At 36.3% G+C, this 26,973-nt stretch overlaps 1 protein-coding gene across 11 annotated transcripts in view; it reads left to right on the top strand.

Annotated features, from left to right (window-relative positions):
- Window positions 1-26,973, top strand: part of GPC5 (glypican 5) — a 1,583,243-nt gene that overhangs the window by 481,226 nt on the left and 1,075,044 nt on the right. For 2 of the 11 annotated variants that reach the window (XR_015138297.1, XM_086330184.1), the window contains exon 6: window positions 1,497-23,646. The exons of the other annotated variants lie outside the window; for them this stretch is intronic. Coding sequence is in view for 1 of the 2 variants with exons in the window: in XM_086330184.1 (XP_086186310.1) it covers window positions 1,497-1,515 (19 nt within the window). In the remaining variant the exon portion in view is untranslated. Of the gene's footprint in view, window positions 1-1,496; window positions 23,647-26,973 lie in introns of those variants that run through there. 11 annotated transcript variants of the gene reach the window in all.

Below are 26,973 nucleotides of genomic sequence, written 5' to 3' on the forward strand. Positions count from 1 at the left end.
AAGCATAAGTAGAACTGACAAACTACATCAATGAATTTTAGAGCCTATCTGCAGACTGAGGTTCTATTTAATTTGTCCAGATACATGATCTTTGGGGGATATTATACTGTCAGCTGGATTTAGTGATTCATACCAAGTTTGAATCTTAGTATGAACATAAGAACATAAAAATTCTTATGAACATGAAAATTCTCTCCTAAGAACATAAAAGTTTGCTTGTGCTAAGAAAGATCAACCATTCTGAAGGAGTGTTTGAATTCTGATTCTCCTCTCTATTCCATGTACACTTAACCTTGTTTTGTGTAAGAATTTTGACACTTTGATTTTTGTACATACCATGCATCTCTAAGCCTTAAAAATATCAGATTGCATTCCAAGACTCAAAAGGGTTTCTTTTCTACTTTAGACATATTTAGGTTTAGAGCAAAGGAATGTTAACCTATTTAGAAATAAAGAATTCAGTTAACATTTATCTAGTTGTTGGTATCAACCACATATCTGAACTCATTGATGTTTCTCCTGGTGAAGAAGAGCCAAAAAGCCTCTTGATGAAAGTGAAAGGGGAAAGTGAAAAACCTGGCTGAAAACTCAGCATTCAAAAAACTAAGATCATGTTGTCCGGTCCATCACTTCATGGCAAGTAGAAGCGGAAAAAGTAGAAGCAATGGCAGATTTTTCTTTCCTTGGGCTTCAAAATCACTGCAGATTGTTACTGCTGTGATGAAATTAAAAGATGTTTGCTCCTTGGAAGGAAAACTATGACAAACCTAGACAGCATATTAAAAAGCAGACACATCACTTTGCCAACAAAGATCTGTATAGTCAAAGCAATGGTTTTTCTGGTAGTCATGTGTGAATGTGATAGTTGGACCATATAGAAGGCTGAGAGCTGAAGAAATCATGCTTTCAAATTGTGGTGCTGGAGAAGACTCCTGAGAGTTCCTTGGACTGCAAAGAGGTCAAACCAGTCAATCCTAAAGCAATCAACCCTGAATATTCGTTGAGAGGACTGATGCTGAAGCTGAAGCTCCAATACTTTGGCCACCTGTTGCAAAGGGCTGACTCATTGTAAAAGACCCTGATGCTGGGAAAGAGGAGGTCTTTCTGTCAAAAGGAGAAGGCAGCAGAGGATTAGATGGCTAGATGGCATCACTGACTCAATAGACATGAATTTGAGCAAACTCCTGAAGATAGTGAAGGACAGGGGAGCCTGGTATGCTGCAGTGCATGGGTTCTCAAAGAGTGGTACACAACTTAGTGACTGAACAAAAACAATGATAATTGATGGTATAAAAGGAAATAAAGTGGAAGTGAAGAGTAGAAGAATAAAAACATTTTATTTCAAAAGTTCATCATTTAAAAATATTTTCTTAAGTGTATAAAATTTCTGTGATTTGAATTATAATGCTGTCAATAGAGAATGCTGATGTTTTTTTAAAAGAAAACTCTTGAGCTATTTTTGACTCATAAAAATGGTATTTATTTTATATTTTCAGGGCTTCCCTGATGGCCTAGATGTCTGATAAAGAATCCACCTGCAATGTGGGAGACCTGGGTTCAATCCCTGGGTTGGGAAGATCCCCTCGAGGAGGGTATGGCAACCCACTCCAGTATTCTCGCCTGGAGAATCCCCATGGACAGTAGAGCCTGGTGGGCTACAGTCCATGGCATCTCAAAGAGTCAGATATGGTTGAGCGACTAAGCACATATTCTCAGTGACAGCCTGTATTTTAATTTGATGAGTATTGCTCAAGATTTTGAAAATCTGAGTTGAGGCTAGTATTAAAAGCGTTGAGATATGAGCTTTAAAATTGGAATTATCTTTAATGGACTCCTCTAAACCCCTGAACATGTAAAGAGATTGATATAACACGAATTTCACAATCTTGTGTCAACTATGCTTTTCTATTGATAGCCATGTTAATTTGCCTGACAGTATTTCAGTGACTTTTATTTTGGACGTTTATTATCCTGTTTTTCTTTTTATATTTTTAAGATTTCTTTGAATAGGAAACATAAATCTGCTAAAGTCATGATTGCTGATTGATTGTGTAGTTCATAATTTTAGAATTGAGTTCCAACATTTATTGTGCAACTATTTTATGTAAAGCCCTGTGCTACCACCCAGGATAAACATAAAAAATGATGATTAATGATTCTCATGTTTCCAAGTATTTACAGTTAGCTTTCTAGGAAGAATAAATACATACACAAATAGGCCAGCATGTCCAGCCTTAATAATGAACATATAAAAATGTGTTCATATACATTTTGGGATTCAGGAGGGAGGGAGGCAGAATGAACTGGTTGAAATACTGAATAAAAGGTAAACCACTGGAATTTAGCCATATAGGGAGCTACATGAGCTAGTGTGTGAAGAGGCAGGGGCATTACAGGAAGAGAGAGAGAGATGACCATAGCCACTGAAACGTGCAGATATGTGAAGTGTTTTTGGTATGGCAAATAGACTGGTACTGATAGACCGTGGGATTTCTGAGGGAAGTTGGCAGAAAATGGGACAAAGAGATAATTTAAAATTTCATATAAAAATGTGGAGATCTGCAAAATTCTTAAATAAAAAGTGATAGAATCAACACAATTTTAGAAAAACAACGGTAGTGTCTGTATGAAGCATATGTGGCTGGCCCAGCATATTGAGGGAAGGGAGACACATTTAGATGTAGCTGAAATAATTTTTGGTGGAAGATAAACTTTCCAGATGCAATATTTACAAAGAAGAAAACAACTGAAAAAAAATATACAGTTCCTAATGCCATGACTGGGTGACTGATGATATGAGAGGAAAAGAAGAAGATAAAAAATTAAAGATGAATGAAGTCAAGATTTCAAGCTTTGGTGGCTTCAGGGAGGGCGATGACTTCCATAGGTAAGGGACAGAGAAAGGTGATCCATTTTAGGGGGAGAATACTCTTTTAGGCATGGGAAATCACATTTAGAGGTTGTGTGTGTGTATGTGTGTGTGTGTGTGTGCTCAGTCGCTTAGTCGTGTCCGACTCGTTGGACTGAAGCCTGCCAGGCTTTTCTGTCCATGGAATTTTCCACATAAGAGTACTGGAGTGCATTGCCATTTCCTACTCTAGGGGATGTTCCCAACCCAGGGATCTAACCGGTGTCTCCTGAGTCACTTGCATTGGCAGGCGCATTCTTTACCACTGAGCCACCTGGGAAGACCACTTAGAGAGTTTTACATTTATCTTGAAGTTACATTTATATTGAAGCCCCATGGTAGATTTTATCAGGATTAAGATGTAAAGTATAAGAGAATGAGACATAGGGTCTAATAAAACACAGGGAGAAAGAATGAAAGGAACTCACTGAAAGCCATGAATAAATCTTATTTTAAGTATTTTGGAAAAAATAGAATTTCAAGAAGGGCAGTGGCAATCAACAATTTTGAAAGTTACATAGAGTCTTAGAAGGATGGAGATTGAGAAGAGGATCTGGATTTGAGAGGCAGATTACCTGTGATCTTTGTTTAAGACCAGGTTCCCTGGAAGTTGAGATTCTAGTGTGTGTAATTTATTGAGAGAATGCTCTCTGAGGAAACTTCTGAAGTTATCAGAGAATCAGGATAGGGAAAGGAGTAAGGATAAGGAAAAATGTGCATGGAATCTAGCTTCAGCTTAATTCCGGGGAGAGCTCTAGAGAATGGATGGCACTAGAGTCTTGAGACAATGCCCCGGGCCTTTTTAGCCCTACATCAATCAGCCACTGGTACAGTCCAATCCTGGAGAGGCCAGTGTTTACAAGCAGGAGGGTTCTTTCAACCAAGGGCGCTCTTCCAGAAAAGTGTGTCTTCATGACGCCGCAGCAGCTGCAGCAGAACCCTGACCTGGGATGGTGCACAATGCACACAATATCTTCCACAATCTTAAAGGGAGCAGTCTCATTTGAGCTGTGGATACAGCCTCTAGACTGCAGTAATTTGAGAAATGAAACCAAGGGGGCACAATAACTAAAAGGGAAAATACATCTGTTTGTGTTTTTAAAATCTAAGAAGACTTGGTTATTTTTGAGAGACCAAGAGTAAACTAGGGAGAAAGGACTATGGTTCCTCTTAGGGCAAATATAAATTGTAATCAAAATTGCCATGAACTTGGACAACTCAACTTGGAAAGTTGAGTTTCTTTTAATTGACCACTAGCTGCTTGTCAACAGAGTAACTGGTAATAGGGTGACATGAAAATTTTGTTGTTGTAGTTATTTTTTGTTTCGTTTTCTTTTTATTTTAATAGATAGGATAGGTTTAGAACTGTGGTAAATTTTTAACTGTGTCTCTGGAGAGAATTAAAAAGCCCTGATTTGTAGCATTTGTCAATTTCTGTAGTATAAAGGTGTAAATACTCTTACTATGGCCAATTTTAAGCTACTAATGTGACCTCAAGTGGATTACAAAAGTCCTGAAAATGTAGCAATCACTTCTGCTTCAGAATAACCTTTGATTACTGTGTTAACTTTCAAATTAACCTTATTGAGAAAAAAGTTAAGGATTCTTTTATTGAAACTCTTGCCTTTAATTTTGAAAAACGTTGCAATAGTTCATCTCTGAGAAAAATGGAGAACATAGGATTTATTCATAAAGCCAAACATGAGATAAAACTGTTATTTTCTGGTGACTCTGACAATTAGTATACAATGATCTTCCACACAAAAGAACGCTAGTAATAAACTCATGGATTCTATTTCTGTGATGCTATAATTGATGTCTTTAATGTTTGACCTTTGAGAATTTTTTTGTGTGTTTCTTTGTTTTAAATCAGGGAAGCTTATTTGTTGGTTTCTAATATCACATCTCAGCACAGAATTTTTAGGTATTTTTAAACTGTGAAAATTATTAAGATTTTTTTTTAAGTCATTTAATCTTAATGAGTAAATTCAATTTTTCCTCAAACAAGAAGGCACAGATAAAAGTCCTTTGCTCTTCTTCTGAAAGTCTATACTACCTGCAAGGTTTTAATAAGAAAGGAACTATTCCATCAGCAGACTACAAAGTATTAATAAAAATAATAAACATTATTAACGTGTTTGAGTGCTTTTCCTATATTTTCTAACTTGATGTTATAACAGTCCTGTAAGGAGATATTGTAATTATTCTCCTTTAAGGAATAAAACTTGGTTAAAATTCAAGATTTTTCATTTGTAAGATGAACAATTTTAAGAGAATATTTAAATTCTGTAAGTTTCTGTTTTTTTTAATCATTAAAATGGAGACAATAGTGCATACCCCACAGCAGTTTGTTAGATGGTAGCTAAATTACATCATGTTTAATAAGACTTTAACTGGAGCATTCATCACCATCATTACATCAGTCTGCATTATCTGCCCCTGTTGACTGAGTGAGGCATGGTGGACAGTTAAATCTATGTACGATTAAATGAGCATGTAGAAAACTGTCTTCCTTCTACACAGAAGGATTTGTGGGGCTCCCTGTACATTCCATGGAAAGTACACATGTGGTTGTGTGTATTAATACTTCAACATTACATAATTCCCAGTCTTTCCCTGACATGCACATGCAATTAATTAAATCATATAAACAAACCAAATTCTAATATCATTAGATTTATTTCATAACCTCTCAAGTTATAGCCACATGTTCCATGTTTTATTTTGATGACTAAAACATCATCTATTGAACCATATTTGTAATGCACTGAATACTAAGGTCTGGGCTTTCCAGGTGATTAGTGCTCAGATGCACAGTCCTTTCCAACTCTTTGCAACCTCATGGACCATAGTTCACCAGGCTTCTCTGCCCAGAGCGAATTTCCAAACCGTCCTCCAAGGGATCTTCCCAACCGGGGATCGAAGTCACATCTCTTATGTTTCCAGCGTTGGCAGGCGGATGCTTTACCACTAGCACCCACATTCAGTCCATATTGGGAAGACCCCCTGGAGGAGGAAATGGCACCACGTTTCAGTATTCTTGCTTGGAGAATCCCACAGACAGAAGAGTCTTGTGGGGCTACGCTCCATAGGGTCGCACAGAGTTGAACACTGAGCAACTGAGTCTGCACAAATGCCAAGTTCACCTAAAGCAACAATTTCAAGTTGTTGGGCTTTATTGAAAGTTTCACTCTCATTAGTCATGTGTTTAGTAAATTAGTTTTTAGTCACTTAGTTGTGTCTGACTCTTTGCAACCCCGTGGACCGTAGTCCGCCAGCTCCTCTGTCCCTGAGGATTTACCAGGCAAGAACACTGGAGTGGGTTGCCATGCTCTTCTCCAGGGTATCTTCCCAACCCAGGGACTGAACTCACATCTGCATTGGCAGGTGGGTTCTTTACCACTGAGCCACCAGGGAAGCCCTTAGTAAATTAGTACTTAGATGTACACTTGTAAAAACACTGAGTGTGATGTTCAAGTAATAACTTTTGGAATAAGTAAAACAGCTTTTGGACCCTTGTATCTTTTATGAAGTGTAAGTTCACAGAATGAAGTACCTGGATGTTTACGTTTCCGCATTCATTGACTTTTGAATGGCTCTTTACTGAGGACAAAATGGAGAGCCAAACATAATTTCTAAGCCCTTGAACACTTCTGCAAGTGTGGTCAACTGTTTTTTTCTCCTCTAAAATTAAAAAAAAAAAAAAAAAACAATGACTATGGGAATCGAAGAGGTTTTTGAGAAAATGGAGAATATTAATGGAAAAATGTATTTGTTGTTGTTCAGTCACTAAGTTGTGTCCAACTGTCTGTGACCCTGTGGATTATAGCCTGCCAGGCTCCTCTGTCCGTGGGATTCTTGGCCAAGGATAGTGTAGTGGGTTGCTATGTCCTCCTCCAGGGGATCTTCCCAACCCAGGGATCTAACTCACCTCTCTTACATCTTTTGCATTGGCTAGACTTTCCTGGGCTTCCCTGATGTCTTAGAGGGTAAAGCTTCTGCCCACAATGTGGGAAACCTGGGTCCAATCCCTGGGTTGGGAAGATCCCCTGGAGAAGCAAATGGCAACCTACTCCGGTACTCTTGCCTGGAAAATCCCATGGATGGAGAAGCCTGATAGGCTACAGTTCATAGGGTCACAAAGAGTCGGACACTACTAAGTGACTTCACTTTCACTTTCTTTCAGGCTTCCCTAAATTAGAGAAAATGTTAAAGAGTTGACTGAGTTCAGTTCAATGAAAGGATATATGCTTTATTATAATTTTGTGCGGTTGAAATTGGTATGAACGTATGATTGATAATTAGCAATATAATTACTATAAGTATTAATAGCAACTCTTTAAAAACATTTCTGGTGGCAGTTAAATAGGTTTCTGCATGACATTTTTATGTGCATGCATATACATAAACACTTAGAATAGATTATTGCCTTTACGGTAAGGAAGTCATAGATTAATGGAGAAAAATGCTCTATTCAAGGAGAAACTATATACCATTTGACAGGGTCTCTGTGCTTTGACTGTTGCGAACTTGTAAGTTGGTACAAACATAATTGCAGTTTTGGACTGTGAATTTTAGATCAATATAACCAGGTTCAAACACATCTTTATTAATAGGAAGCATTACAGTTTAAAAAATTACAATTTTGCCAATGAGAAATAAATTTGTTTATTCCTGTAGTGTAAAAATCCATGCCTTGGGATTCGATGAACTATTGGAAAGCATTTTCTCCTTCTTGATGGTTGTGGAAGCAGTTTCTCTGCAAAATGTTGTTGAGATGCTTGAAGAAGTGGTTGTCAGTTGGTGAGAGGTCAGGTGAATATGGTGGATGAGGCAAAACTTCATAGCCCAATTTGCTAAACTTTTGAAGAGGCAGTTGTGTGATGTGCTGTAGGGTATTATCAAGAAGAATTGAGCCCTTTCTGTTGACCAATGCTGGCTGCAGGTGTTGCAGTTTTGGGTGCATCTCATTGATTTGCTGAGCAGACTTAGATGTAATGGTTTCTCTGGGGTTCAAAAAGCTGTAGTGGATCTGACCGGCAGGAGACCACCAGTGACCACGACCTTTCTTTTGGTGCAAGTTTGGCTTTGGGAAGTGCTTTAGAGCTTCTTCTAGGTCCAACCACTGAGCTGATCATCTGCAGTTGTTGTATAAAACCCACTTTTTTGTTGTACATCACAATCCAATCGAGAAATGCTTTATTGTTTTTGGGTAGAATAAGAGAAGATATCACTTCAAAATCACATTTTTTAAAATTTTTGGTCAGCTCACAAGGCACCCACTTATTGAGCTTTTTCACCTTTCCAATTTGTTTCAAATGCTGAACGACTATAGGATGGTTAATGTCGAGTTCTTTGGCAACTTCTCATGTATTTATAAGAAGATCAGCTTCAGTTACTTTCCTCAATTGGTCATTGTCAAATTTTGATGTCTGGCCACTGCGCTACTCATCTTCAAATCTCTCATCTCCTTTGCAAAACTTCTTGAACCAGCTCTACACTCTACATTCATTAGCAGTTCCTGGGCTAAAGTGTTGATGTTGCAAGTTGTCCCCACAGCTTTACAACCCATTTTCAGCTTGAATAAGAAAATTGCTTGAATTTGCTTTTGGTCTAACATCAGTTCCAATGTCTGAAATTCATAAAAAAATATACAATGAGTAGTAAGCCATTAGCCAAAAAAAACCTAAAAATAAAGTGAGAAATGTGCATTATAATGATATATAACATAACCACATTTCTTTAAGAATGAATTCCAAAATCAATTCACAGAGTTCAACAATGCAAAACTGCAATTACTTTTGCACCAACCTAATATGTTCCTAGTTTACTATTCAGAAGGGGAAAATATTCTTTTCCATAAGACTTGATGCAATACTTCTGCTTTGGTTTCAAATTTCAAACTGAAAAAAAAGTTGGTAACATCAAAGGAATAATGGAAAATATTTTCCTTGGTTAAAACAAATTTTGTAAATATAAAAGGAGGAAGATAAGGGAATATTTAGAACTAGTGTTACAATTTTAAAAATTCTCATAATCTTGTTGGTAATATAATTGGAAATTACATATTTTGGCTTAATTTGCTCTGAGATTTTTCTTTTAAAATAAAGACATGTTGGCAGTAAATTTTATCTCATTTTCAAAATAAATGCCCTTTACTGATCATAGGACTGATTGTTTAATAAAATGTTTATTCTTTATAAACTTGTAGTAGAAAATATAGTTTTGGAGGCTATACTCTTCCTATCAGTTTTGAGAACATTATTCTAGTTGAGTAAAACACTTTTTGTATTCAGGTATAGAAGTAGCATTCTAAAGTATTCCTACAGTCAGAGTTACCAGTGTTTTTCTGTCTAACTTTCCAATCCCTCTATAGAGATACCATCTTCTTTGATAAGACTGCTTTGGAAAGGAGAGTGAGTAAAATTTGCAATTCATTGTCAGTGTACAACACTACAGATTATTAATTTGTAGGATTAATAATCCTACAGACACTTGCAAAATTGTGTATGTGTTTGTGTGTATGCATATATATATGTATATTTATATATAGATACAAAGCCTTCCAGTGTTTTTCATATCTAGCCATGTCCTATGTTCAAACAATTATTTTGTTGAACCTTAATAGATAAAATCATGAATTCTTCTGTATTCTGTTTGAATTATTGGAGGAGGTCTGGAGCATTACCTGTTTATCTGCCCTCTAACATATAGCTCTGAGTATCTATAAAGCATAGTTTGAAAATTATTGCCTTAAATCAAAGAAACAAAATGCCAGTTTCTAATAGTAGAATTTCAGGCATTTTCAATTAATATCTTTTAATAAAGGAAAAACTCCAAAAATCACAGAGTCTATAACATTTTTTATGTTTAATATCAGCTCTGATGCATGTATCGAGAAGGGGTGGTTGTTTTTATTTAATTGCTTCTCAAATATACATGAATTGGTATCATATAGTTATGGAATATTAGAGCTGAAAGTGATTAGAACATCAAGTCATTCATGCCTTCAATTTAAAGATGAGGAAAATGAGGGACAAAATTTAAAGAGATTTGCTCAAAGTCTAATGAGGTAGGGACAAAGATGAGTTAGGAATTTAGATTTGTTTGTTCTCTCTTCCAATATGCCAAGCTGGACATTTAATTATGTATTGTTATTGCTTTCCATCTTACAACAGAGGTGTTTCAGCTCAGTATTTGAAATATACAATACAAATAACCTGTAGGGATAACATATTCAAACATTAGCAATGCAATATAAATATCATATTGACTACAAATCCGTCACTTTCTCTATGCTTTTAGTTTTGCTGCTGCTGCTGCTAAGTCGCTTCAGTCGTGTCCGACTCTATGCGACCCTATAGACGGCAGCCCACCAGGCTCCCCCGTCCCTGGGATTCTCCAGGCAAGAATACTGGAGTGGGTTGCTATTTCCTTCTCCAATGCAGGAAAGTGAAAAGTGAAAGTGAAGTCGCTCAGTCGTGTCCGACTCCCAGCGACCCCATGGACTGCAGCCCACCAGGCCCCTCCATCCATGGGACTCTCCAGGCAGGAGTACTGGAGTGGGGTGCCATTGCCTTCTCCGATGCTTTTAGTTTTAAATCTACCTTAATACGGGGCTTCCTAGGTGGCGCTAGTGGTAAGGAACCTGACTGCCAATTCAGGAGACGCAGGAGGCCCAGGTTCAATCCCTGGGTCAGGAAAATCACAAGGAGGGGGAAATGGCAACCCCCTCCTCTTGCCTGGGAAATCCCACGAACTGAGAAACCTGGTGGGCTACAGTTCATGGGTCACAGAGTCAGATACGCCTTAGCAACTGAGCATGAACACAAGCCTTTATTCTGTAGAACAATCGTGGGCAATTTTACCCCTCAGGTGTCAGTCTTCAATATCTGGAGCCATTTTTGTTTGTCATAACAAAGAATTTTCCAGTTCAAAATGTCAAGTGTGCCAAGGTTGGTAAGCTTACTGTAGGGGATTTAATGTCGCCCTCTGCAACATCTAAATGTAATGAATGACATGTTTCCTGTATTAGTTAAAAACAAGCCTGATCTTCCCTATCATACTGCATTTCAAACTTTAAGGTTGTCCCTGCCTTACAGTATTTCATGTTTTGGTGAAGAGTTTAAAATGTTCTCATCTTTATTTTATAGAATTTGATCCTCTTTCCTTTTGTTCTAAGTTTTTTTGTTTGTCTGTGTAAGTCTAACTTAAGAATGCCAATGCTTTTCCTTTTTGACTTTTCAAGTTCCATTTGTTTGATATATCTCCAGATAATAGAAAAATCTGACTGTTGTATTTTAGCTGTAGTTCCACTGTAGGTCTGCACTAAAGTTGTATTTTCTGTTTTTGTGTCTTCCTGTATTTATTTATTTGCCTTTTAGTTTCTATACTTATTAATGTTTGCACAATTGAAAAAATTATTGAGTCCAGGGAATATAAGCTAAATACCCACCTGCCGTTTTGGGGCTTAGTCTTGTGGAGAATATACATAAATAAGCTTATACATAAAATGTGATATGATGACAAAGAATGCATGAATTCCATGAATGCTATGAATGCATGTAATAGTGACATATAACCCAGGCTTCAGCCATCAGGAAAATGACATTTGAGCTGAGACCTGATGAATGAAGTGGGGAAAAGTACTGTTTCTGGCAAAGGAAACAATATGTTCCAGATAATGCCCCATCGGATTTAAAATGCATTTATGAAATAATGTAGAGCTTGGAGAACTCATTTCATATGTATTCACTCATTAACAAACATTTATGGAATGCCTACTCCAGGACTGACACTGTTCTCAGCATCAGGAGAATAGCACTGAACAAAGCGACTAAAGGATCTGCCCTCGTGTAGCTGACATTCTAGTGTGGTGGCTTATTAGTAGTTTTTTTTTTATATATAGGTTACATTTCATTAACGTGGTTCTCCCTTGAATGCTGTATAAATCTGTAGGCTGAGCAATGGTAAGTTAATGGAATATACTTTAAAAATCATGAAAATAATGCTAAGTTGTTAATTTGAGAAACACTATATATTTATTCAAGAAAGTTCAATATCCAGTTTCTAATTCCTCAAGCTGTCCTTTGGTATTTCTTTTTCTCTTGGAATACAAGAGTTGTTGTAGATGAGATTTTCCCTTCTGGAGAGGCTTTATTCTTTTTTTCAGTTAAAGTATTGTAATTGATTTGGCAGATATATTGATCAAAAATACTTACAGAAGGAACATTTTATAAAGAAGCATAGAATTTAAAGTACCGTTTAGAAAAGTGATTCCCTGCTCTTATACTATGGGCTTCCCCAGTGGCTCAGCGGTAAAGAATCCACCTGCAATGCAGGAATTGCAGGAGATGCAAGTTCGATTCCTGGGTCGGAAAGATCTCACAGAAGAGGACATCAGAACCCACTCCAGTGTTGTTGCCTGGGGAATCCCATGGGCAGAGGAGCAGGCTACAGCTGATAGGGTCACAAAGAGTTGGACAGGACTGAAGCAACTCAGCATGCACGCACACTCTTATACTAAGACCTACTGAAAGACTACACAGGCATTGCATTATGAAGAGACTAACAGTGACTTCCACTGGGCTCAATATGGCTAAAGAATTAACAGAGAATAAGTAAGTCGTATCCTGTAACCAACTGCATTCATAGAAAATTTAAGGAATTTCTATAGATATAATCAAGTATTTGTATTATTTTTTACCACACCTCTATATGGTGAATATTTTCCAACAACAACATTCATGAAGTCAACTTTTAAATATAAAAAGATTTTATAATTCTTTGAAACCATATTACAAGTGTCCTCATTTCAGCTTAGTCATGTTAGAATAAAAATGAAGTCGTTCAAGAAAGCTTAGACTAGAGATAGCTGTTTCGAGGTCATAACGTTTTATTGGATACAATCAGAAAATGTGGTGTGGTTGGCAAACCCTACATTGGATTTTGAAATTACTGTGCTACCAGTGTGTTCCAATCAATGAGAACCTTTCAGCCATGAACTTTTATTGATTTGTATTCCTCAGAGTAACATAAATAGCTTTCCTTAAGTCTTCCAATTTCACTATCGTCATTTTTTTTCCTGAAATCTCTGCTGTTAGAAGGTTTATTTATGCACTTACTTTTTGCTTTCCAATTCCTCCACTGCTTGAGCCAAGAATGGGTGTCAGTGTTCTATATCAAGTAGGAAAAATAGTTACAGGGTAACTAATTAAATTTTTCCATGAACTAATAATTATACTATTAATAGTTTAACAGGAAGAATACATTTAGCTTTTAAACTAGAAATAAAGAGTTCCAAAGAATAGCAAGAAGAGATAAGAAAGCCTTCTTCAGTGATCAATGCAAAGAAACAGAGGAAAACAACAGAATGGGAAAGACTAGAGATCTCCTCAAGAAAATCAGAGATACCAAAGGAACATTTCATGCAAAGATGGGCTCGATAAAGGACAGAAATGGTATGGACCTAACAGAAGCAGAAGATATTAAAAAGAGGTGGCAAGAATACACAGAAGAACTGTACAAAAAAGAGCTTCACGACCCAGATAATCAAGATGGTGTGATCACTGACCTAGAGCCAGACATCCTGGAATGTGAAGTCAAGTGGGCCTTAGAAAGCATCGCTACGAACAAAGCTAGTGGAGGTGATAGAATTCCAGTTGAGCTATTCCAAATCCTGAAAGATGATGCTGTGAAAGTGCTGCACTCAATATGCCAGCAAGTTTGGAAAACTCAGCAGTGGCCACAGGACTGGAAAAGGTCAGTTTTCATTCCAATCCCAAAGAAAGGCAATGCCAAAGAATGCTCACACTACCATGCAATTGCACTCATCTCACACGCTAGTAAAGTAATGCTCAAAATTCTCCAAGCCAGGCTTCAGCAATATGTGAACCATGAACTTCCTGATGTGCAAGCTGGTTTTAGAAAAGGCAGAGGAACCAGAGATCAAATTGCCAACATCTGCTGGATCATCGAAAAAGCAAGAGAGTTCCAGAAAAACATCTATTTCTGCTTTATTGACTATGCCAAAGCCTTTGACTGTGTGGATCACAATAAACTGTGGAAAATTCTGAAAGAGATGGGAGTACCAGACCACCTGACCTGCCTCTTGAGAAATTTGTATGCACGTCAGGAAGCAACAGTTAGAACTGGACATGGAACAACAGACTGGTTCCAAATAGGAAAAGGAGTTCGTCAAGGCTGTATATTGTCACCCTGTTTATTTAACTTATATGCAGAGTACATCATGAGAAACGCTGGACTGGAAGAAACACAAGCTGGAATCAAGATTGCCGGGAGAAATATCAACAACCTCAGATATGCAGATGACACCACCCTTATGGCAGAAAGTGAAGAGGAACTAAAGGGCCTCTTGATGAAAGTGAAAGTGGAGAGTGAAAAAGTTGGCTTAAAGCTCAACATTCAGAAAACGAAGATCATGGCATCCGGTCCCATCACTTCATGGGAAATAGTTGGGGAAACAGTGGAAACAGTGTCAGACTTTATTTTTCTGGGCTCCAAAATCACTGCAGATGGTGACTGCAGCCATGAAATTAAAAGACGCTTACTCCTTGGAAGGAAGGTTATGACCAACCTAGATAGCATATTCAAAAGCAGAGACATTACTTTGCCAACAAAGGTTCGTCTAGTCAAGGCTATGGTTTTTCCAGTGGTCATGTATGGATGTGAGAGTTGGACTGTGAAGAAGGCTGAGCGCTGAAGAATTGATGCTTTTGAACTGTGGTGTTGGAGAAGACTCTTGAGAGTCCCTTGGACTGCAAGGAGATCCAACCAGTCCATTCTGAAGGAGATCAGCCCTGGGATTTCTTTGGAAGGAATGATGCTAAAGCTGCAACTCCAGTACTTTGGCCACCTCATGGGAAGAGTTGACTCATTTGGAAAAGACTCTGATGCTGGGAGGGATTGGGGGCAAGAGGAGAAGGGGACGACAGAGGATGAGATGGCTGGATGGCATCACCGACTCGATGGACGTGAGTCTGAGTGAACTCCGGGAGTTGGTGATGGACAGGGAGGCCTGGTGTGCTGCGATTCATGGGGTTGCAAAGAGTCGGACACGACTGAGTGACTGATCTGATCTGATCTGATCTGAAAGTTTACTGAAAATTTCAAACAAGTGCAACAACAGCAAGTATTCTCCATTCAACGTATTCTGAGTTAAATTCATTTTAATAAAGAACTGGAATATTTTAACTACTTCATTTCACTTGTAAAAATATGTGTAAAATTCTAGCCTCAGAATACTATTGATACTATTGATAGACATATTTTCAAACTTCATTGAAAAAAAATGGGAATTTAGTTTCTAGACATACCATTTAATGATAAAAATAAGAATTCAGCACATGTCAAGGCACACTTGATTTTTCTTTACTCTCTAAAAAAGTTATGTCCAACCCTATGCGACCCCATGATCTGTAGCCTACCATAATCCTCTGTCCATGGAGTTCTCCAGCCAAGAATATTGGAGAGGGTTGCCATTCCCATAACATCTCTGCTGCTGCTGCTGCTGCTAAGTCGCTTCAGTCGTGCCCAACTCTGTGCGACCCCATAGACTGCAGCCCACCAGGCTCCACAGTCCCTGGGATTCTCCAGGCAAGAACACTGGAGTGGGTTGCCATTTACTTCTCTAAGAAGTTAATATTGTACATTACCTAGAAATATGAATATATTAAAGAGCAATCACATTGCATAGTGAAAGCATAATTTCATTGAAATTCCATGCTGCTGTTTTTTTAAAAAAAAACATACATTTGAATTCTTTTTATCCTGTTTTCAAAATTTAGTCTAAATTTCAAAAAATATGATAAAATCGACAAGGTAGATAATAAAAGCTGACAGATTTTATCTTCTGTAAGGTGAGTTTTAACATGCTTTTCTAACTAGTTTCAAGTAACTATGGAAGAAAGCAAAAAAATATATGTAGCTTCAAACTTCATTGACTTTTCAGCTTTTAACATTATAGTCATATCTAAGCAGTGAAGTCTTGTTTAATCTTCCTTTAAAATATCTGTAAAATGTGTACTTTGCCACTAGCCATTACAGCCATGACAGTCTACATTCACATATGCATATAAAATCATTCACTCTTTCCTGATATGATAGAGTTATGCAAAATTAGTGCTGATGGTGTAAAGACTACTCACTTTATACTAATCGTGGTACTTTCCACTGTGAAGTAATAGCAACATTCTCAGTTGGACATATGATTAAGAGTCAAAATTGGCAATAATCTCTAATAACTTTAACATACAGAATCAAATCCTTGATTAATGCAGCCAAAGCAGTTATTACTAGGACATGAAAAAAGGAAAACATGATTGTTTTTCTTCATGTAAACCTCAGATTTTGTGGTATTCTAAAGTGCCTTAACTCTGAAGACATAAAATAAATTTTGTTTATGGTATGGGGAGGGAGGAAGGAGGAGGGTTCAGGATGGGGAACACATGTATACCTGTGGCGGATTCATTTTGATATTTGGCAAAACTAATACAATTTGTAAAGTTTAAAAATACAATAAAATTTAAAAAAAATAAAATAAATTTTGTTGCTTCTATCCCTAATACACTTGAACTACGTTTTTAGATATTATACTTTTTGAGAACATACTTGCATTTCTTTTGTGTAAATGCCTAGGAGTAGAATTGCTGAATGATATATTTGTATATATAACTTTATTAAAAATTGTGAACAGTTTTCAAGAATTTATACATTATTTTAATCTTCCATCAGCAAATTAAAAGAGCTTGAATTACTTCATATATTCATCAATACTTAGTGTTGTCATTTTTTTCCATTTCAAGGCAGGAGATAGTATTTCATTGTGGTGTCAATTTGCAATTTCCACCTGATGTAAGATGCTGAGCACATTTTCATATGTATCTTGGTCATTTGTATATCTTCTCTTTTGAAGTATCTAATAAATTTGGTTGTCTTTTTATTATTGATGTGTAGAATTTCTTTACCTATATAGAATACAAGCTCTTTGTCAGGTATGTACTGAATATGACCATGACTTGTCCTTTTAACAGTCTTTTAGCAGAACTTTTTTTTAAAGAAATTCTGTTGTGAATCGTTCTTCTTTTACACTTATTGCTATATATATATTTATCCTTAAAAATAAATAAAAACCTTTCCTTTCCTAAGATGAGGGAGATAGCCTCTCAAGCTTTACAGCTTTATTCTAGAATCTCTATAGCTTTAGACTTCACACTCAAATCTCTTAGACACCTGAAAGTTAAGTTGCGATTGAGCACACAGCACATACATCGTGTGATATAGAATTTAAGCTTTTTTATTTTTTCCTCTGTGTTTATACACTTCTTTTATTCCCTTTTGTTGGAAAGATTTATCCTTTCCAATTTGAATTGTCTTGATGTCTTTGCTTTTAAAAGTGAAAGTGTTAGTCATTCAGTTGTATCTGACTTATTGCGACCCCATGGGCTGCAGTCCACCAGGCTCCTCTGTCCATGGGATTCTCCAGGCAAGAATCCTGGAGTGAGTCGACTTCTTCTTCTGCAGATTTTCCTGATCCAGGGATCAAACCTGGTTCTCCTGCATTGCGTCAATAGAGCCTACTGAGTCTCAATAGAGTCTTTAATCTTTTAATTCATGAATATGGAGTTAGATCTTATTTAATTTCTCACAGCAATGGTTAATGGTTTTTAGAGAACTTTTTATGTATGTTTGGTTAAATTATCTTTTGATGCTAGTAAATAGAAGTGCATGTTGAAATACCACTTTTTTTACATATGGATTGTGTGTCCTCTATTATAAATTTCTTATGGGTTTCTGTGTATATGATCATCTCTGTTAATAAAACATTTCTTTGGCTTGTTTTCCAAATTTTTTACTTTATTCATTTTTCTTGCTTATTGTGCTGGTTCAGACTTCCAGCACAATGTTAAGTAGAAGTTGCAAAGAGAAACATGCTTGCCTCATTTCCAATATTAGGGAGAGTTCATTCAATATATAATCATTAAGTATAATCAGTAGTATTATGTAGCAGACCCTGTATAAGACTCAGAAAGTTTCCTTCTACATTTAATATGCTCTGAGAGCTTATGATGAATGAATACTTATTTTTCAAAAGTGTTTCTCCATCTATTGAGATCATATGGGTGTGTCTTTTTTTTTTTTTTTTCTGTTAGTAAGTTCAAGTACATTGATTTATTTTTTGGGATGTTAAAATGTCCTTTGATTAATACAGTAAGTTTCACCTACTCACAATACATTCATTGTCTTTCTTATTTGCTGAATTTGATTTTCTAATATTTTAAAAGAATTTTGCTTGTAATATCTCTGCCATATTTTGGTATAAGGGTGGTGCTGAGATTGTAAACCAAGTTAGTATATTTAGTATATAGTAGTTTGTCTACTTTCTGAAAGGAGTTATATACAATTGCCATTATTTCTTCCTTAAATGTTCTCTAGAATTCATTAATCTTTGACTAAAGTTTTCAAACTATGAATTTAATTTATTTATAGATGTAGAACAATTCAAGTTATCTTGTTTTTCTTAATAAGCTTTGGCAATTTGAAGAACATTATCTAATCTGTCAAATTTATGAGCATGAAGTTGTTTATAATATTCAATTATTATCATCTGAGTACCTGCAGGATCTTAAATAATATTTCATCTTTATCCCCTTTCTAAAATTAGTCTTGCTAAGGTTTAAAAATTTTGTGAATCTTTTCCAAAAAGCAATGCTTCACTTTGCAAATATTTCCTAGTATTTTTCAATTGCATTTATTTCTTCCATTGTCTGTATTTATTTTTCCATCTTCTTATTGCTTAATTTGTTTATAATCCTTCGTCTTACTCTTCAGTTGATTTTTAAACATATGTTTTTCCATCATAAACATCTTATATGATACACTATCCTCTCAAAACACATTTATTTCACCCCATAAATGATATTATTTTGTGATATTTCATCATTGTCTATTATTTTCTAAATTCCCTTTTGATATCTTTTATGAACTATGAGAGACTTAAAAAGTATTTTCTTTAATTTACAAATATTGGGGAGCTTCTAAGTGTCTTTTATGGTATTGATTTCATATTAAATGCTACTCTGATCAGAGAATATGTTATGTAAGATCCAACGCCTGCAATTTATTTGGCACTTAATATTTGGCTCAGCAGATATTTGGCTCAGCAGATGGCCTATGATGATGAACATTATTGTTGTTTCTTTCTGTGATAGAAGGCATGTAACATAAAACTTATTCATCTTATCCATTTTTAAATATGTAGTTCAGCAGAATTTAGCATATTTATATTGCTGCGCAACCATTACCTTTGTCCATCTTTAAACTCTTTTCATGTTAAATAACTGAAACTCTGTACCCATTAGGCAATAACTTCGTATGACTCCTTCGCCCCAGGCTCTGGCAATCATCAGTCTATTTTCCTTTATTTCAATTTAATCTAAAGCCCCACATTCTGGTAGCCACTGTTTCACTTTTTGTTACTATGAATTTAGCTTTAATTTTTTAAAATTCACATATAAATGAAATCAAGCAGTATTTTTATCATTTGCTTATTTCACTTAGCACAAAGTGCTCCATGTTCACCTGTGTTGTCACAAAGAATAGAATTTCCTTATTTTTTAAGGCTGAATGATATTCCACTGTTGTATATATGTTACTTTTAAATTTTTTTTTATCCACTGACAGATATTTAGTTTGTTACTATTTCTTGACTAATGTGAATAATGCTGCAGTGAATATGGTGTGTGTATGGGTTCAGTCGCTAACTCATCTCCAACTCCTTGCAACCCCGTGGCCTGCAGCCTACCACGCTCCTCTGTCCATGGGATTTCCCACGCAAGAATACTGGAGTGGGTTGCCATTCCTCCTCCAAGTGTACCTGGTACTGCACATGTTTCTTTAAGATACTGATCTCACTTCCTTTGGGTACATATTCATAAGTAAGATGGTTGGACCATTTGATAGTTGTATTTTTAATTTTTGAGAAATTTTCATTCCATTTTCCAGAATGGCTGTCACAATTTACATTCCTGCCAGTAGTGCTCAAGGTTCCTTTTTTCCACATTTTTTTCACACTTTTTAAACTAATACCTATCCTAATAGATGTGAAGTGATATCTACTATGGTTTTAATTTGACTTTGTCTGATGATTAGTAGTATTGAGTACCTTTTCATATACCTTTTGGCCATTTATGTCTTCTTTGGAAAAATGTCTGGTGAGATCCTTTGCCCATTTTTTTACTTCATTTTTTAAAAATTAGTTTTTATTGTAGTATATTTATAGTTTATTTTATTTATAGTTTATATTTATAGTATATAGTATAGTTTATTCACTGCTTTACAATGTTGTGTTAGTTTCTACTGTACAGAAAAATGAATCAGCTATGTATATACGTATATCTCCTGGTTTTTGGATTTCCTTTCTCTTTAGGTCACCATAGAGCATTGAGTAGAGTTCCCTGAGCTATACAGTAGGCTTTCATTAATTATCTATTTTATATATGGTATCAATTGTGTATATATGTCAATTCCAATCTCCTAGTTCACCCCACCCCTTCCGCCCTTGGTGTCTTACCCATTTTTTAATTGCGCTATTTACTTTTATGCTTTTGAGTTGTGTTACTTATATATTCTTATATATATTGGATATCTTACTTCCTTATTTGATATATGGTTTTCATATAATTCCTCCCATTTCATGAGTTGCTTTTTCATTTTGTTCATGGCTCCCTTTGCTGTGCAGAAGCTTTTCAGTTTGACACAGATCAACATCTTTATTTTTGTCTTTGTTGCTAGTGCTTTGGTTTTCACATCCTGAAAGATCATTACCAAGACCAGTGTCAAGAAGCTTTGTTTTTTCCCTAGGAGTTTCACAGTTTCAGGTTTTATGTTTATGTCTGTAATCCATTTTGAAGTGAATCTGGTGTATGATATAAGATAAGCATCCAATTTCGTCCTTTTGTATTTGGATATCCAGTTTTTCCCCATGATGAATATTTTAATTACACAAAAATACATTGTGCATTTTGCACATGTTTGATGTGGTTTATAAATGTCAATAAACTCAAGGATCTGTAACCATACTTATTTTTTCTCAGTAAGTCAAATAATTATCGAATCACATATGAACAAAGAAGTTTTATAATGTTCAAGTGTGATTGCCAATTTACTTATTTTCCCTTTATTTTTGTTTAGTGTATTTTGAAGCTCTATTATTAGGTAGGTGCACATTTTGGAATTTTATTGCTTTTTGTGAATAGTCTAACTTTGTCCACATGTTTACTTTCAACTTATCTATCTTTATATCAAAATATAAATCTCTTGTATACACCATTAAGTTGGGTCTTGAATTTTTATTAAGTATGACAATCGTTTCCTTTTAATCAAATAATTTATTTTATTTGTATTTAATATATATTATATGTTAAATACATATATGTTAAATTTACATATATTATATATCTTTACATTATATCTATTTATATTTCTACACCTATATATTTGATTTGAATGAAACATATTCCTATTTTTTCTACTTGTTCAATCTGTTTTTTATTTGTTTATTTTTAAATTTCTTCTTAATTTTCCTCATTTTTGTTTTATTGAATTTAGTATTCATTTTTAATTCATTTGTTATATAGTTAGTTGCAAGTCTTTGTATTATTTAATATTAACTTGTTTTTATTGATTAGAATAACTTTCAATTTATCCTTAACTAATTTGGAAAACTCAGCAGTGCCAACCGGACTGGAAAACGTCAGTTTTCATTCCAGTCCCAAAGAAAGGCAATGCCAAAGAATGCTCAAACTACCACACAATTCCACTCATCTCACATGCTAGTCAAGTAATGCACAAAATTCTCCAAGCCAGGCTTCAGCAATACGTGAACCATGAACTTCCAGATGTTCAAGCTGGTTTTAGAAAAGGCAGAGGAACCAGAGATCAAATTGCCAACATCCACTGGATCATCGAAAAAGCAAGAGAGTTCCAGAAATAACATCTAATTCTGTTTCACTGACTATGCCAAAGCCTTTGACTGTGTGGATCACAATAAACTGTGGAAAATTCTGAAAGAGATGGGAATACCAGACCACCTGACCTGCCTCTTGAGAAATCTGTATGCAGGTCAGGAAGCAACAGTTAGAACTGGACATGGAACAACAGACTGGTTCCAAATAGGAAAAGGAGTACATCAAGGCTGTATATTGTGACCCTGCTTCTTTAACTTATATGCAGAGTACATCATGAGAAACACTGGGCTGGATGAAGCACAAGCTGGAATCAAGACTGCCAGGAGGAATATCAATAACTTCAGATATGCAGATGACACCACCCTTATGGCAGAAAGGGAAGAAGAACTAAAGAGCCTCTCGATGAAAGTGAAAGAGGAGAGTGAAAAAGTTGGCTTAAAGCTCAACATTCAGACAACTAAGATCATGGCATCCGGTCCCACAAATTCATGGGAAATAGATGGGGAAACAGTGGAACCAGTGTCAGACTTCATTTTTTTGGGGCTCCAAAATCACTGCAGATGGTGATTGCAGCCATGAAATTACAAGACGGTTACTCCTTGGAAGGAAAGTTATGACCAACTTAGACAGCATAGTAAAAGGCAGAGACATTACTTTGCCAACAAAGGTCCATCTAGTCAAGGCTATGGTTTTTCCAGTGGTCATGTATGGATGTGAGAGTTGGACTATAAAGAAAGCTGAGCGCTGAAGAATTGATGCTTTTAAACTGTGGTGTTGGAGAAGACTCTTCAGAGTCCCTTGGACTGCAAGGAGATCCAACCAGTCCATCCTAAAGGAGATCAGTCCTGAGTGTTCATTGGAAGGATTGATGTTGAAGCTGAAACTCCAGTACTTTGGCCACCTCATGCGAAGAGGTGACTCATTTGAAAAGACTTTGATGCTGGGAAAGATCAATGGCAGGAGGAGAAGGGAACAACAGAGGATGAAATGGTTTTATGGCATCACTGATTCAATGGACATGAGTTTGGGTAATCTCTGGGAGTTGGTGATGGACAGGGAGGCCTGGCGTTCTGCAGTCCATGGGGTCACAAAGAGTTGCACATGACTGAGCAACTGAACTGAACTGAATCTAAATTATTTTTTTTAATTTATTTTATTTTGTATATAATTGAAGCATTTTATTTTATATTAGAATATGTTTTATTTTATATTGGAGTAAAATTGTTTGTTTCAGGTGTATAGCAAAATGATTCAGTTATGAATGCACATGTATCTATTCTTTTTAATATTCTTGTCCCAATTAGGTTGTTACAGAATCTTGAGCAGAGTTCCCTGTACTGTGCAGTAGATCCTTGTTGGTTATCTATTTTAAATATACCACTATGTACATGTCACTAAACTCTATGTAGCAGTAATTTACTACCTCAAACACAATGTAGAAAATTGACAAAAGTATTTTTCGTTTATTTCTTCTCTGTCCTTTGTGATATATTTTGTAATATAATTTTATGTATATAATCATAAACCCCATCAAGAAATGTTATCTTTTCTTTTAAAGAGAAAATAGTCTGTTTCATATACAAAGTCTAGTCTTGTATATTTGCCCTCGTACTTATCACTTCTGTGTTCTTCATTTGTTCTTCTAGCTTAGAATTTTAATTTGATGTCTTTTCTCTTCAGCTTGAAAAACTTTGGTTAGCATTTCTTGTATTGCAAGTTGGCTGATAACAAATTAAACGTTTTTTCTGAAAATGTCCTAATTGTAGTTTCCTCTTTGAGGGTTAGTTTTATGATAGAAATCTTTTTTATACTTTTTCTTTCATAATTTCTTTATTTTCTAGGTTCATTTATTTTATAAGAAAAAAGCCATCATCTGTATCATTGCTTCCATGTATATATTTTTTATTTCTTATGTTTCTGTTAAAATTTATCTGTATGTTAGTTTTTTACCGTATTGAGGGTACTGTTTATAAATTGTTGTCTCTCTGTACTTTTTTCTCCTTAAACTTTTATGAGATTCCTTTTTTCCTGAACCGTTGAATATTAAGCTGCCAACGTGATGACCCATTATCCCCAAATACTTCAGTAGCAATTCTTAACCCAAGGGCAATTTTGCCCTCTACGAAAATTTAATAATATCTGAAAACATTTTTGGTTGTTAACTTAGAGCAGGAGGTGGGGGAGAAGGGGAAAGGTGCTACTGGCATTTGATGAGAGGCTAGGCATATTGCTCAATACCCTACAATTCACAGGAAGTCCCCACAACAGAGTTCAGTTCAGTTCAGTTCAGTTGCTCAGTTGTGTCCGACTCTTTGCAACCCCATGAACCGCAGCACCCCAGGCCTCCCTGTCCATCACCAACTTCCAGAGTCCACCCAAATTCATGTCCATTGAGTCGGGGATGCCATCCAACTATCTCATCCTCTGTCATCCCCTTCTCCTCCTGCCTTCAATCTTTCCCAGCATCAGGGCCTTTTAAAATGAGCCAGTTCTTCACATCAGGTGGCCAAAGTTTTGGAGTTTCAGCTTCAACATCAGTCCTTCCAATCAACACTCAGGACTGATCTCCTTTAGGATGGACTGGTTGGAACTCCTTGCAGTCCAAGGGACTCTCAAGACTCTTCTCCAACACCACAGTTCAAAAGCATCAATTCTTCGGCGCTCAGCTTTCTTTATATTTCAACTCTCACATCCATACATGACTAATGGAAAAACCATAGCCTTGACTAGATGGAGCTTTGTTGGCAAAGTAATGTCTCTGCTTTTCAATATGCTATCTAGGTTGGTCATAACTTTCCTTCCAAGGAGTAAGTGTCTTTTAACTTCATGGCTGCAGTCACCATCTGCAGTGATTTTGGAGCCCCCCAAAATAAAGTCAGCCACTGTTTCTACTGTTTCCTCATCCATTTGCCATGAAGTGATGGGTTAACTGGTCCCAATGTCAATACTATTAATGCCATGGTTGAAAAATCCTGCTTTACTGTATATTTCCCACATATGTACACACAAATACACATATACAAAAAAGGTTATACATCATGCACATGCATTTATGCACAATATATGTGAAATACAACATCAACCCCATGAAATTAACATGAAGACATTTGTTCCATCTAACCTCAGACCTCCATTAAAGTTTCAACAATAGTTCTGATAACAGCAAAAAGATCAAGTTCAAAATTGTGCATAGTTTTTAAGAGTCAAGTGTTTTTCATGTCTTTTATCAGGAAGAAATCTTCAAATTTTCCTTAACTTGACCATGGTATTTGAAAATTGAAATTTGAAAATTTCTAGCCAGTATTTTCTTTTCGTTTTTTCCTCCCTTCCCATCCCACTTTCCTTCTTTCCTTTCTTCCTTTTTACATTTTTTTTTCCTTTTTGGTGTACTTCAGTTTAGGTTTTCTAATGTTTCCTTGTGATTGAAAGTGAAGTCGCTCAGTCATGTCTAACTCTTTGAGACCCCATGGACTATAGCCCACCACACTCCTCCGTCCATGGGATTTTCCAGGCAAGAGTACTGGAGTGGGTTGCCATTTCCTTCTCCAGAGGATCTTCCTGACCCAGGGATTGAACCCAGGTCTCCCACATTGTAAGCAAGACGCTTTACTGTCTGAGCCACCAGGGAAGTCCTTGTGATTAGCTTAAGTTAAATTACATTTTGACAAGAATATCACAGAATTGATGCTGAAATTTTTCATTGCAACCTATCATGTAGTGTATGATTTCAGTTTGTGTCCTTCCTGATGATGCTTCTTTTGACAGGTTGTTCAAGGTGCTATCTACCAGTTTTTCCCGCTGTTAGCCTCTATCATTCTACTTTCTTCGTTTATCTTTTGTATCTCTTTCTTTCCTGTTTGTCTACTATGTCAAGCAGATGGTTTTTATCCCTTACTGTACTTACAGAACACGGTGCAACCCTAAAACGGGTTTGCTACCTGCAAGTGAGTCTGTACTTCTAACACTGAGTTGTCTTCTGATAATGTTTTTCTCTGTAGTGATACCACCAACTACCTAGTTTTTCAAGCTGAAACTTCCCACTGAAACAGACTAAGGTCTTTGCATACCCTCTTATTATCTATAGCCTATTAAATTAGCAAAATAGAGATATAGCAAGAGGTTAACTAGGCCTTCTGGTTAAAATATGAGAGAAAAATGATTACTGAACCAAATCTGATGGTCCGCTTTCCTGCCACATATCAAAGCCAATCTCCTGACACTGGATTGTGGTGAAGGAGAGTTCAGCAGTTATTGTAAGGCCAATCAAGGTGTAGGGGCAACTAAGGCTAAAAAGAGTCAAAATCCCTGTTGACTTTAAGAGAAGGAAATGTTTTTAAAGACAACATTAGGGTGAGGGTTTCAGGGTTTGTGATCAGCTTGTGTACTTTTTTCTCATTGGTTCGTGTTGAAACGGTAATATAATAGAAATCTTAATCATCAACCTTCTGATTCTATCTAGTCTAGGGTCTATATGCTTTTGGTCAGCATGTAGTCACCATCCTCCATCTGGGTGAGGAGGGTCTCAGTTTCTGTAGAATAACTCAAAGAGAAATGTCAGATGTTATATATCCCCTTTGAGGAGGAACTAGGGTTGTTTAATGGCTGAGCTATTGTTTAAGCTATCATTATTTTTCTTGCTTGACTGCTTTTCCTTTGCTTCTAAATTCCCTCACCTCACTAATTAGTAATTGCTTGTGTCTGTTCCTTGGAACTCAGAGAAGGGCTAGGAGACTAAAGCTTTTTCCTGCAGATAAGAAATGGAGGGCACCAAGGGATGTTTGTACCTAGGAGGTCCCTGCAGGGTCTTGCTGGATGTCAGAATCATACAGCAAGGAGATGAACAGTGAGGGATCAAGGTGGAAACCTGTTGTTGTTGTTTTTTCTGAAACAGACCCAGCCTAGATTCATCTCTCCTCTTTTAATTATAAATGAGTGGAAGAATTCCATCTTTGACTAGAGTTAGAGGGCAATGGCAACCCACTCCAGTACTCTTGCCTGGAAAATGCCATGGACAGAGGAGCCTGGTAGGCTGCAGTTCATGGGGTCGCTAAAGAGTCGGACATGACTGAGCGACTTCAC

Source organism: Bos grunniens, chromosome 12 (genome assembly GCF_055505025.1).
Source record: "Bos grunniens cultivar Pamir isolate PY7600 chromosome 12, Bosgru_T2T1.0, whole genome shotgun sequence".
NCBI lineage: Eukaryota > Metazoa > Chordata > Mammalia > Artiodactyla > Bovidae > Bos > Bos grunniens.